General features: G+C 46.0%; 2 protein-coding genes across 2 annotated transcripts; one reads left to right on the forward strand and one right to left on the reverse strand.

The window, feature by feature from the left end:
- The first annotated feature begins 57 nt into the window (after positions 1-57).
- On the forward strand, positions 58-6,492 carry trim23 (tripartite motif containing 23). The gene is made up of 11 exons (XM_055052447.1): positions 58-248; positions 780-942; positions 1,349-1,470; positions 1,569-1,847; positions 2,666-2,848; positions 2,942-3,157; positions 3,238-3,372; positions 3,449-3,578; positions 3,663-3,773; positions 4,641-4,765; positions 4,855-6,492. Exons 1-11 carry the CDS (start codon positions 75-77, stop codon positions 5,032-5,034), a joined length of 1,818 nt encoding a protein of 605 aa, XP_054908422.1. The 5' UTR covers positions 58-74; the 3' UTR covers positions 5,035-6,492.
- On the reverse strand, positions 6,247-12,127 carry ppwd1 (peptidylprolyl isomerase domain and WD repeat containing 1). Its single transcript, XM_055052441.1, has 11 exons — positions 11,965-12,127; positions 11,764-11,866; positions 10,829-10,932; positions 10,627-10,747; positions 9,410-9,857; positions 9,139-9,329; positions 8,020-8,209; positions 7,746-7,927; positions 7,565-7,646; positions 7,249-7,431; positions 6,247-6,787 (listed from the first exon to the last, which is right to left on the reverse strand). The coding sequence occupies exons 1-11, from the start codon at positions 12,113-12,115 to the stop codon at positions 6,644-6,646; spliced, it is 1,899 nt and encodes a 632-aa protein (XP_054908416.1). The 5' UTR covers positions 12,116-12,127; the 3' UTR covers positions 6,247-6,643.
- Positions 12,128-12,535: the final 408 nt, after the last annotated feature.

Raw genomic sequence — 12,535 nt, forward strand, 5'->3', positions numbered from 1 at the left:
CCGTCACATAAAGACCCGCTAAAAGTGGCGCTGACCTGACAAAGTGTGGAAATGTTCACGCAGGGTAGCCGCGGATGCTAAAAGGTCCTAGCAAACGAAAGCGGAAGTGCTCGAGGGGGGGCAGTCCTCTTCTCCGCTGTCGTCTGAGAATGGCCGCCGCTGCAGCAGGGATAAACAAGCAGGGCGCTGTGGCGACGATGGAGCCCTGTCTCCGGCACGGGAGGGGAGCGAATGGCGGCACCGTCAAGGTTGGAATGATGTCCCCGGACATCAACAGCCGGACTCGGGTCGCTGCGCGGGGGTTTCGTCGGCTGGTTTTGGTGATAACGAGGAGCTAAGGTTGCTGCGTTGGCGTTGCTGGCAACGGATGCTAAAGGGCAGCCTAGCTCTTATAGGAACTGCGTGTGCATGTATATGCATTGATTTATGATCATAAAAGGGTTGCTTCTTTCCGTTTGTTCTTGAAGATGTGTGCAGAATGTAAGGTGTTGTGTTTGCATGCTAACAGCTCTGGTTCAGCAGCGCTGCAGCTGTTTGGTACTGAAGCTCAGCAGTGACAAGTCCACACGTCGCGGGGATGTCAAAGCGGGTTGCATTTACATGAAGCTAACAGGACAAAAAAAAAGGATTAAAGTTACTTGCAACTTTCTTCTTCATAACCACATTCCTTGAAAGCATCCTTCCGCTTCGGGTCAAATGGATCCCCCTCCCCTCTCTCTCTCTGCAGCTGTCAAAGCTTTGCAGGACGGTTCTGCTCATTTTTGCTTCCTCTCATGCAGGTGCTGGAGTGTGGCGTGTGTGAGGACGTGTTCTCCCTCCAAGGAGACAAGGTCCCACGCCTGCTGCTCTGCGGTCACACGGTGTGCCATGACTGCCTCACCCGGCTGCCCCTGCATGGCAGAGCGGTCCGCTGCCCCTTCGACAGACAGGTCACAGAGCTGGGTGAGGGTCACAGAGCTGGGGTGAGGGTCACAGAGCTGGGTGAGGGTCACAGAGCTGGGTGAGGGTCACAGAGCTGGGTGAGGGTCACAGAGCTGGGGTGAGGGTCACAGAGCTGGGTGAGGGTCACAGAGCTGGGTGAGGGTCACAGAGCTGGGCGAGGGTCACAGAGCTCGTTTTGAATTACATACAGTAAAAATGCAGTGGGTTTCACCAGCCCAGAAGTGGGCAGAGTACCCAGAAATTGTACACCTATTGTAACAGCACAAAAAGTATCCATTCCACGAAATCAGGGCCAAGTTCAATGTATTCATACAGCTTGTTTACGGCAGCACAGGGTGCAAAAAGTGCTGCACGAGGGAAGAAACCAACAAAAATGCTGAAACTTTCTGTCTGTCTCTCTGTGTAGGGGACTCTGGAGTTTGGGGTCTAAAGAAGAACTTTGCTCTGCTCGAACTCTTGGAGCGCCTCCAGAACGGAGCGAGCAACCAGTCCGGAATGGCTGAGGACGCTCTGAAAGGCATGGGAGAAGTAAGGCGGCCGAATTCACAGGCACAGAAAAGTCTCTCCGCATGTTTAATTTTTCTAAAGGTACATAAGACCAATCTTCTTCTCCGCCCGTTCCTCAGTGTATAATCCGCTGCGACGAGGACGAGAGCCACACGGCGTCCATGTACTGCACGGTGTGCGCCACGCACCTGTGCGCCGAGTGCTCCCAGCTCACCCACTCCACCCGCACGCTGGCCAAACACCGGCGGGTGCCGCTGGCCGACAAGCCCCATGAGAAGATGCTGTGTCCGCAGCACCAAGTCCACGCCATCGAGTTCGTCTGTCTGGAGGAGGCCTGCCAGTCAGGGCCTCTCATGTGCTGCGTTTGCAAGGAATACGGCAAGCACCAAGGACACAAGGTAGGAGGGGTCCGGTTGCGCCCGCAGACGTCGGTGGTTTTTGCTAAGTGAAAAACGAGCATGTTGTGGATTTTGATGCTTTTCAAAACTTTTTAAGCGCGGGTTGTCCCAGAGCTACACAAAAACATCAGGCTATTATTTTAAAGAAATCAGTAAATGTTTTGCTTAACGCAAGACTCCACTGATGAAGAAAAATTATGCCCAAGTGCTTTTAGAAGTTGTTCCACAACAGTTAGACAAATCGGCATTGTTGGGGACACTTGTGCTGATCCGCTATCAGCAGAGCAATTATTTATTTATTTATTTTGTTTAGCGTTTTGCTAACTTTGAGCTATTTAGCGCAATTAACTTCCCCTGTATTAATTTTTCCAGATAAACTCTAGAGATCTAATTTACTTGGTTGCTTTGTAAACCTTCAGTTGAATAAAGTTCGACGTCTGCGTTGAAGTTTTGGTTACGAACTGTTAGCATTTAGTCAATGCTCTTATTTTGAAGGGCTGTTTACCCAATCGAAATGTTATTTAAACGAAGAAACGGGAACAAAAATAACAGATTTGATTGTGTGGAGAGCAGCATACCATGACGGGATATCAAGATGGTAGAAGTTGGCGCTTTAGCATTAACCCCATGTTAATAGAGTATATTATATATGATTAGTGCTTTAAAACAATTGGCATGACCAATCAAAATCCAGACCTACATCCAAACCGGAATCTGTGGCAAGGCGTCAACATTGATATTTACAGCCGCTCCTTGTCTGACAACTCATGAAAAGGTGCTGCTTCACTAAATATCCCGTCTGAATGCATTCTGTGCAGCACGCGCTTCTGGAAACGGAAGCCAACCAGATCCGTGCGTCCATCCTGGACATGGCTCACTGCATCCGAACGTTCACAGACGAGGTGTCCGAGTACTCCAGGAAGCTGGTGGGCATCGTGCAGCAGATCGAGGGCGGGGAGCAGATAGTGGAGGACGGCGTCGGCATGGCGCACACGGAACACGTGAGGCTTCCGCCCGAATGACGGCGCTTTTTCCTGCAAATTTTTTGGTTTTAAAACTTTTTTGCTTTGTTTTTTTTGCTTTTACCCCGGCAGATCCCTGGAACGGCGGAGAGCGCGCGCTCCTGCGTCCGCGCCTACTTCGCCGACCTCCACGAGACGCTGTGTCGGCAGGAGGAGATGGCCCTGAGCGTGGTGGACGCTCACGTCAGGGAGAGGCTCATCTGGCTGCGGCAGCAGCAGGAGGACATGACCATCCTGCTGTCTCAGGTCTCCACTGCCTGCCTGCACTGCGAGAAAACCCTCCAGCAGGTCAGGAACCTTTTTAAGCAAACGAACGGTCGGGCGGATTCAGAGACGCCCTGGAGTGATCACTTCATTTTCCGCCGCAGGACGACTGCCGAGTGGTGCTGGCCAAGCAGGAGATCAACTGTCTGCTGGAGACTCTTCAGAAGCAGCAGCATCAGTTCACGGAGCTGGCCGACCACGTCCAGCTGGACGCCGGCATCCCCGTCACCTTCACTAAGGTACCCACTGTCCCCACCTACAGACACTAAGAGATAAAAAACAAACAGACGGCTGACGGATGTGCTCTCCTCCCAGGACAACAGGGTCCACATCGGTCCGAAGATGGAGATCCGAGTCGTGACTCTGGGGCTTGACGGAGCGGGAAAGACCACCATCCTTTTCAAGCTGAAACAGGATGAGTTTATGCAGCCCATCCCGACCATCGGTACCGCCTCTTTTTAGAAACCAGGCCGCAATATCAACGATTAACACCTAAGTGAAAGATGTTTCTCCTTCCTGTTTCTCCCAGGTTTCAATGTGGAGACAGTAGAATATAAAAACTTGAAATTCACGATCTGGGACGTGGGAGGAAAGCATAAACTGAGGCCTCTCTGGAAACACTATTATTTGAACACTCAAGGTATGTTCAGGTTCAGGTTGAGTATTTAGAATGTTGTAAAAAGAAAAAGCGGTAATAGAAAATAAACCTGAAGAAGCAATGAGCGTCACTGGAGGCTCGGGAAAAGTTTGAAAATGTGTGAGAACCAACAATCTCTGACTTGAGGCGGTTGAGGCTCCCACTAACTAGTTGCTAATATTACTAGCTAATGAGCGTGCTAGTTTTTTTGTTGTTTCTTTTTGTTCTTTTTCGTACATCTGCATATTAGGGTCACTGTAGGCAGAAGTAAAAACAAGGTGCAGTGAATTTTCACCTAAAAACATCCATGCACTGTGACTTTAAACGTCGACATGTTTAATTTTCAACTTTTGGAGCTCTAAAACTTTACATGTTTTTTTTTTCTTAATAATATGTGAAATTAATTGCAAACTTTGAAGGTTTTTTTTTTTTTTTTTTACAAATGTACAACTTTTTCAGCCTTTTCTTTTTTGTTAATTTCTGAACTGATAAAGAAAAAAATAGCTTCAGTCTACAATGGTCCTATAGGCAGTTGTATTTTTACCTTTACCTAATTTATTGTAAAAATTATCAATATATTATCCTTTCGTTTATCTAATTTACCATAAGTGTAGATTTACGGCCTGTTTGTTGGACGACGTTGGTCTTCGCTACTCGCTCACTTCTGTTGCCAAACCACAATGTTACGTGCATTTTGTGTAAAAAAAAAAACACACAAAAAGAGTTTTTCACTGCTGCAATGCAGTGTTCAGTTTTCTTTTGTACATTTCTGTCGTGACACAAGCCTCAGTATTTATTCATAATGGTTACAAAAGGGTTTCTTATAAGCCTCGAGTCTGAGTTTGTGAAGCCGGTGGTTTGTTCACACAGCGGTGGTGTACGTGATCGACAGCTGCCACCGAGACCGACTGATGGAGGCGCACAGCGAGCTGGCCAAGCTGCTGACGGAGAAGGAGCTGCGGGACGCCTTGCTGCTCATCTTCGCCAACAAACAGGTAACGATGCGGAAGTCTTCGTGATCATCGTTACTGTTGATTTGAAGCCCGTCCCGGCCCTTGACCTTTTGGCGCCGCTCGCCTCGCAGGACGTCCCGGGCGCCGTGTCGGTGGAGGAGATGACGGAGCTGCTGAGCCTGCACAAGCTGTGCTGCGGACGGAGCTGGCACATCCAGGGCTGCGACGCCCGCAGCGGGATGGGTCTCCACGAGGGGCTGGACTGGCTCTCCAGGCAGCTGGTGGCCGCCGGAGTCCTGGATGTAGCTTAAACACCGTCGTCGTCATTTAGCTGCCACCGACGCTTCCTGCACTCACTGACTTTACCCCAAACCTCCAGGATGCGGCTGGAAGCCCCGCCCCCCGTCTCATCTTCCCTCTGGCTTTATTAAAACCACGGCCACCTCAACTTTCAGAATGAAGCCCCAGTCATTCGTGGTCATCAACTTTTATTTCAGTAACTAGCCTATTTACTCTGAAACGCTTCTTGTGCTGCAACAATCTAGACTATTCTTTCCATTCAGCAATCCTTGTTGTGATTGGGGTTTTTTTTTCCAGCTTCAGTTCTGTAAGTTTAACTCACTAACCGTTAGCTAGTTCAGGAAAGCGACTACAGTGACCTTGTATTGTAAATCCAGCACATCTTTGCAAATGACGTTATCAACAGAGCTAGTAACCAGTTATCGCTTCAGTGAGTCCAGTGGCTTCTAGTCGGTGTTCACGTTGCCTCATCGCCTGATGTCAGCAGCGCCTGCTGTAGTGCAGGCGGCTCGTTTCGAGTCGCCTCAAACTAGTTTCTCCGAGTGTGTGGACCTGTTTGATTTTCCGGACTGGACTTGAAGGGGTCGCACTGCTTGTTTCCAGCTGAATGGCTTGCTTTCTGTTACAGAGTGACTGTTTACTGAATTTATTTACAGACGGGAAAGGAGGGGGAGGTGGGGAGGGGGGCGTTTCTGTGAGCAGAAGATGAAATGCCAGATTTTTTAAAATTATTAATTTTTTTTCTGTTTTGAAATCCATTTCCGCCATGAATGGGGGAGAAAAATAAAAGCCCAACAAAGATTCCAAGTCATAATTTCGACTTTCCAAGTCGTGGTCTTGAAATGCGAGATTGTAAAGCGACGAAGCGTCACTTCCCTTCTCACGATTCCGAGCCTGAGTCGCACCGTGACTTTAAACGTCGACATTGACGTGAAAAGTTTCCCTTCGGAGTCGAAATCGACGTCAGCTCTTGCAATTACGACTTTGAATCTCCTAAATACGACCTCCTGTCGGGCTTTTTATTTCTTCTCTCACGGCAGAAACGAACTTCCGTATGTGGAGCCAGGTGAATCACCTCCTGTTACGTTCACCTCGTTGTTACAGAGAAAGCATGAAAAATGTGAAACTATCTCTTCACTTTGCGCGTCGCTGTCTAAGTGCGTAAAAGACGCCAATTGAATCCGAGACGTTAAACCGAACACTGACACTTCTTAACGACGAACCATGGTTTGAGTTGGATGTTTTATTCATTGCTATGTAATGTTTATTATTTGTATCTAAGTATAAAAAGGAAAAAAGAAATCACAATGCACGTGTGGAAACAGCCTTTTCATGTAGTTTGTGAGAACCGAGACGTGGAAACAGTACGCAGTGAAACCTTTGTTACAAGTGGACTTGATGACGGCTTTTGTAAATTATAAATAATGTGACGCTGCAAAACAAAAGCAAAATTAAACTGTTTGACATCATTTGTACGGCTGACGTTTCCTCCTTTCAACAGTTTTGTAACCCAGAACCTGATGGGTTAAAAAAAAAAAAAAAAAAAAGTTACAATCCAAAGTTTTCTTTCAATAAGTCTTTAAAAACAGCCGTCATGGTACAGGAAATTGAAAGAGTGAATCATTTGATGGTGATGTTGATGATGCTGATGTCTTCGTAGGGTTTGTCGGTCTTGGGGTTGACTTTAGCGTTGGAGATCCTCTGCACCACCTCCATCCCTTTGACGCACCGTCCAAACACCGTGTGCTTGTTATCAAGCCACGGCTGCAGAGGAGCAAGAGAGAACAAGGAGGGTTAAAGTCAGTCAGCAGAGTTTCTGGACGACTCGCCAAATGAAATGCAAGACTTTTTAAGACCATATGGATGAAATTTAAGACCTGCGTCGTGGCAAGAAAATTGTATATTTTGCTGTTTTTTTTACATCCTTAACTCCTCCAGATCCCACCGTGGATATTTTAACATTTTAACATTTTTGATGCACTGTTGTCGCCCACATTTAACATGCAAGTAACAACTACATGAATCTGGATGGGCGTCACATTCAGTGAGTCAAAGGTCAAAGTTCAGAGTCGCCAGCTCATTCAAAACTTGGCAAAATTTCAGTAAGTAACCCAAAAAAAGAAAAAAAAATGGCGAAAGTAAAATAGTAAAATGTTTACAAACGGCAGTAATTCCTGCTATTTTTGAACAGGCGAGTGTAAAAATGGCCGGGTATAAAAACTTACTGTGGGTACCACAGTGACGAAGAACTGTGAGCCGTTGGTGCCGGCGCCAGCGTTGGCCATACTGAGCGTGTACGGCCGGTCGTGCCTCAGCGTGGAGTGGAACTCGTCTTCGAACTCGCCGCCCCAGATGCTCTCCCCCCCCATGCCCGTGCCGGTGGGGTCTCCGGTCTGGATCATGAAGCTCTGTGGAAAACGAAGAGGCTCGACTTCGGTTTTTCTTTCTTTTGTTGAGATTCTTCAATCAAAATCGGCTCATTAACGTCCGACAATCTCCCAGAAAACAACAATCGTTCCGCTGCTGCAGACAAAAATCTACCTTGATGACTCTGTGGAAAATGTGGCCGTTGTAGTAACCGTTCCTGCTGTGAACACAGAAGTTCTCCACGGTTTTGGGACACCTAAACACACACACACACACAAAAAAATCAGAGATGCTTTCTGAATCCTGAAACGCAGGAAGCAGCTCGGATCGCCTCGCGCTCAGAAGTTAAACCTACTCCACGGGGAAAAGCTTGAGGTGGATGTCGCCCATGGTGGTGTGGATGATGGCGCTGTCCGACACCCTCTTGGGCCCCTCGGCCTGAGTGGCGGCCATCACCTCCTCCTTCGAAGGCTTCTCGTTGAAGATGTCTCTGTCTGAGTCGGCGCTCTTCGTGTCCTCTGGTTCTCTTTTTGTAAACTAACGACAACAAAATCGCAATGAGACATTAAAAAAAAAAAAAAGGTGTGAAAAGAAGCTGGCCGTTGAAACGAGCCGCCCCGCCGTCTCACCATGTAGAAGCGGTTCTTCTTGAAGGCGGAGCAGAAGATGGTGGGGTCGGGCTCGACGTTCTGCAGGGCCGGGTTGTCGGAGGCCTTCATCTCGATGGTGGGCGCCACCTCCATGGCCTTGGCCACGCCCTGGAACAGGCACAGCTGCACCACCCGGATGTTCTCCTGCTTCCCCAGGATGCGCACACATCTGGGACGAGAGGCCGGACAGCAAGTCGGTGATTTTTAGGAAATACTAATAATAATGACAACGATAAAAATTGAATTATGTGAATAAAACGTATGTGAAGCAACGTTGTCTCAATGGAAACTGGTGGATTTAATGTAAAACCTTTTTTTTAAAACTGCCCCTTCTTTTAGACAATGTTCTCATTATTTACTGTCCATTAAAAGAAAATGAAAGTTAAAAGGAGAAGTTTACATACACAGAACGACAGCTGCGTTTCCATTGGCTGCAAAGTTCCACAATTTGACATTTGGAAAATAAATGTGGTTAATGGAAACACAACGTTAAAAAAAACAACTACATTTTTGTAAAAGGTTTTGGCATCAACTTGATATCTGCGTATATTGGTTTATTTTACAATGCTGCCATGGAAACACTTTTTTTCACATCCCGAGTCACAACGTCAATAACTGGATGTTGCCACTGACGCAAAAAAAAAAAAAAACATAAAAAAAAAAAGGAGGAGACAGGAAGTGGTCAGAGGATCGCGGTGCGGCATGTTTTTGAATGACTCGTCACGTGTGATTTTTAATTGTGTTCCTTGTTTGATGGAAACGCCGCAACCCCGATATTGTGTTTCTTCAACATTAGCGGAAAACTGACAAAGTTCTGCTCACTTTCATAATGGAAACGCAGCTGCACTCTGAAGTTCACCCAGACCAAACATCTGTTTTCAGATCAGTCTCTGACAGATTCTCTCTCTCGTTATTGAAATCGTTCGAATATTTGAAATGTTTTCCAATTCCAGTAGTAAAATTTTACGTTTTCTTTATCTTTGAATAGGTGTACTTAAACTATTCTTATAATTATTACTATAATACTCAATAACTATATAATCCTTTATTGCAATCATTGTTGAGACAATTTACCGTCCAGCACAATGCATGACCCACCGGTTGGTTTCCACATTGATGACCTTGATGCCCAGCATGGTCCCATAGAGGACGAAGTGACCCGTCTCGTCAAAGATGATGTTGGTCAGGCGGACGCCGTCCACCTTCTCCAGCTCTCTCTCCACGGCCATCCGCCGGCCGAACTCCATGTCGGGCAGCTGCGGCCGCATCTGCTGCAGCTCCGTGAACATCTGAGTGCGCACAAAACACCAGCGTGACGTCACTGCAGGGCGCGGCGAGGCGCGACGCGGAGGACCCGCAGTCAACTCACCGTCAGCGATTCGTCGAACACTCGCATCAGCTTCCCCGTCAGGAAGCGGAAGATCCGAACTTTCCTGTCGGACGCGATGGTGGCCATCTTCTTCCCGTCGGGGGAGAAGGCCAGGCTGATGGGATAGGTTTTGTGCTTGGCGAATTCGTACAAGTCCGTGTCCGTTTTGTACTGCCAGCCCACGTGTTTGGGGAATTTGAACTCGTTGGGGAGGCCCGTCCAGTACTCCAGCATTCCCGCTTTGTCGGCCGACACGATGACTCTGAATTTGGAGTTCAGGCGGATCTGGGTGAGCGGCGAAGAGTGCAGCTTGTCGAAGAGGTGAAGGGGCTCGTTGCTCCCCCGGCCGTCGTACACGAAGATCTTTCCTGTAGGTTTTTCTGAGCAGGCCACGGTGCAGATGGCGTCGCCCGGGTTGTAGATCCACTCACACTGACCTGGATGAAACCTGCAGGCACAGACAAAAACTGTCAAAAGTACCAATACGTCTTCAACTTTGGACACATTTTGAAACGTTACAGCCACAAACCTTCCAGTTTACATTTGAGCTCTATTTCATGCTGGTTTATCTGACGGCCAAGGTAGGACAAAAATGAATAGGTCATGAGAATGAAGTCGTAAGAATACGAGAAAAAAACTTAAGTTGAGATGATTTGACATGTCATATCATACTATGAAAATAAGGCTGTCGAAATTCATGAAAAAGGTCGTAGTACCATGACAAAAAATAAGTCACAGTAATACAAGAATAAAGTTGTAATAATTTGAGAAAACATCAGAATAACACAAGAAAACATTTTGTACGACAAAAAGTCATAACACAAAAATAAAGTTATGGTTATACGAGAATTCAGGTGTAGTAGAATAAAGTTGTACAAAAAGTCACAAGAAAAAAAGTCGTAATATTACGAGAAAGTAACACGGGGGAAAAAAAGCCGTACAACAAAAAGTCATATTATGGAAATATTCAAGAAAAGTCGTAATGATACGAGAAAGTCACACCAATACAAGAACGAAGTCGTTATAACACACAAACAAAATGGTGTAAAGGTAAAGTAATAAAAAAATTAACTCATTATCTCAACTAAGTAATTGCAGGTTTGTGGCTGTAACATGAAAGACAAGAAACGTTTCACTCCAACTCTGTAGACGCATGTAAAAAGTAAATGAGAATACTTAAATCAATATCTCCCCGGTCTTTGACGCGTCGGACTCACCCCATCTTCAGCATGTTGATCATGTCGAAGTTGACCACATCGAACACCTTCATGGCCTGATCGTCCCCGACGGAGCACAACAGAGCTCCTTCTGCGCTCACCGCGATGCTCTCAATCACAGCTGCACACAGAGCAACGACAACGTTCAGGACCGGAGCGGGAGCCGCAGCGGAGCGGGTCTCGGTTTCGATTTAGCTCATACAGAGATGACTGCGAAAGTGTTTCACAAACTCGATTCCCTCGTCCTCTTTCTTCTTCCAGAATTTCACGTGGCCGTCCTGGCTGGCGGTGATGATGAAGTCTGTCCTGGAAACAGGGGGGCAACGTCACAACACGTTTACACATGTTGACTTTTTCGATAGATTTTTTCCCCCCCCCAAACATCTACCAAATAAATAAGACCGTGATGTTTATTTTTTACAAAGTCTGCATTTATTTTATGTGTGTGTGTGTGTCTATTCTCTCGCTCTTACAGTTTGTGGATTCAATTTGTCTTTATGATAAAAACACAAGTTGCCCCGTTACAGGTTTCTGACTTGGTCTTTCAAGTCAAACAAATGTTAATTATAGACAAAAATAATGTGATTAAACACCAAAAAGCAGTGTTCAAAAGACAATTTGATTCCTAAACTATCTTAAAAAGTCCCGCACCAATCTGAAGACATTCAAAAGCAGAAGAGAAACAAATCTTGTGCTCACCGAAATCTTGTGCTCACCGATAAATCATAATCATCACAACTGCTGAACGATATGGCGATAATAATATGACAAAGGCCTGTTTAGAGGAAAGTAATTGTTGACGAACATATTTCAAATGAACATTTTGCACACCGATGTAATATTCAGCCATCAACGAGTCTCAAAAGAACCCAAAACAATATTTAAAGCACTGCAGGTGTGATTTATATCAGGTAAGGTCAAAGTTCATGATTGAACAAGATGGTTAGCAGTAGTACAGTCTATTTAAAGAGGCTCTGCGTGAGAAAGTCCCAGATCCAAAACAACAAAAAGCCAATTCTTACATCTGGACTGCTTTTGATCAGCTTAAGATCAGGTTAAAATACTTTTGAAGGAGGCGTCGCTTTTAAATCAAAGTCCTACTTCAAGAGTGAAGTTTTCTTGTTGCTCGTCACTCACTTTGAGCAGACCAGGTGTGTGATGACGTCTCTGTGCATGTAGCTCCGCTCATACATGGCAGCTGATGGGAGGTTGTCCAGATAGACGCGCTCAAACTCGAGCACTGATGGAAAACAACCAGCAAAGGGAGCAACAAACAGAAGGTTCGTTAGAGAAGACATGGCCGCCATAATGTTGTTAATTCGCTCCTGAAAACACCACCTTTTCTCTTTTTTGCTTTCGTGGCTTCGCTTGGCATGGGTCCGACCCAGTCTGCATCCTCTCCCTCTCCGTCCCCATCAGAACCTCTCTCCTTCTCCTGACTATCATCAGCTTTTCGCTTCTTCTCCACACTGTTTTCGGTGGCCGCCATTTCTGCGGAGCTTCCGTCTGGTCCTTCGCTGGTCGTGGTACTTCCGGTCGGCTCGGGTTTTCAGTGTATTTCTTTGATAGCTCCAAATAATTTATTATAGTTCACATATATTTTTTGTTTGTTTTTCTTAGTATTTATTTTAAGCATGCCCTTAAACTTTAATACATTTTCTGCTTTAATTTGTGACTTCCGGAACCAAAAACGCCCGTTGCTGTTTTCGCGTGCCAGTTATCGCAGAGCATTCGGATTAAACCAATGCTCATCCACTGAGGGGTGATATTGGATGATATTAAATTAATAATTCTCTGTATGGTGGGGTTTCTTGCGCTATATTCATTCAAGTTTACTAATAAAGATTATTTAAAAATTCCAAACTTTAATCATAACCAAAAGTCATGAAATGAAACCAAAAATAATAAT

Source organism: Poeciliopsis prolifica, unplaced genomic scaffold (genome assembly GCF_027474105.1).
Source record: "Poeciliopsis prolifica strain line A6 unplaced genomic scaffold, Auburn_PproV2 SCAFFOLD035, whole genome shotgun sequence".
NCBI lineage: Eukaryota > Metazoa > Chordata > Actinopteri > Cyprinodontiformes > Poeciliidae > Poeciliopsis > Poeciliopsis prolifica.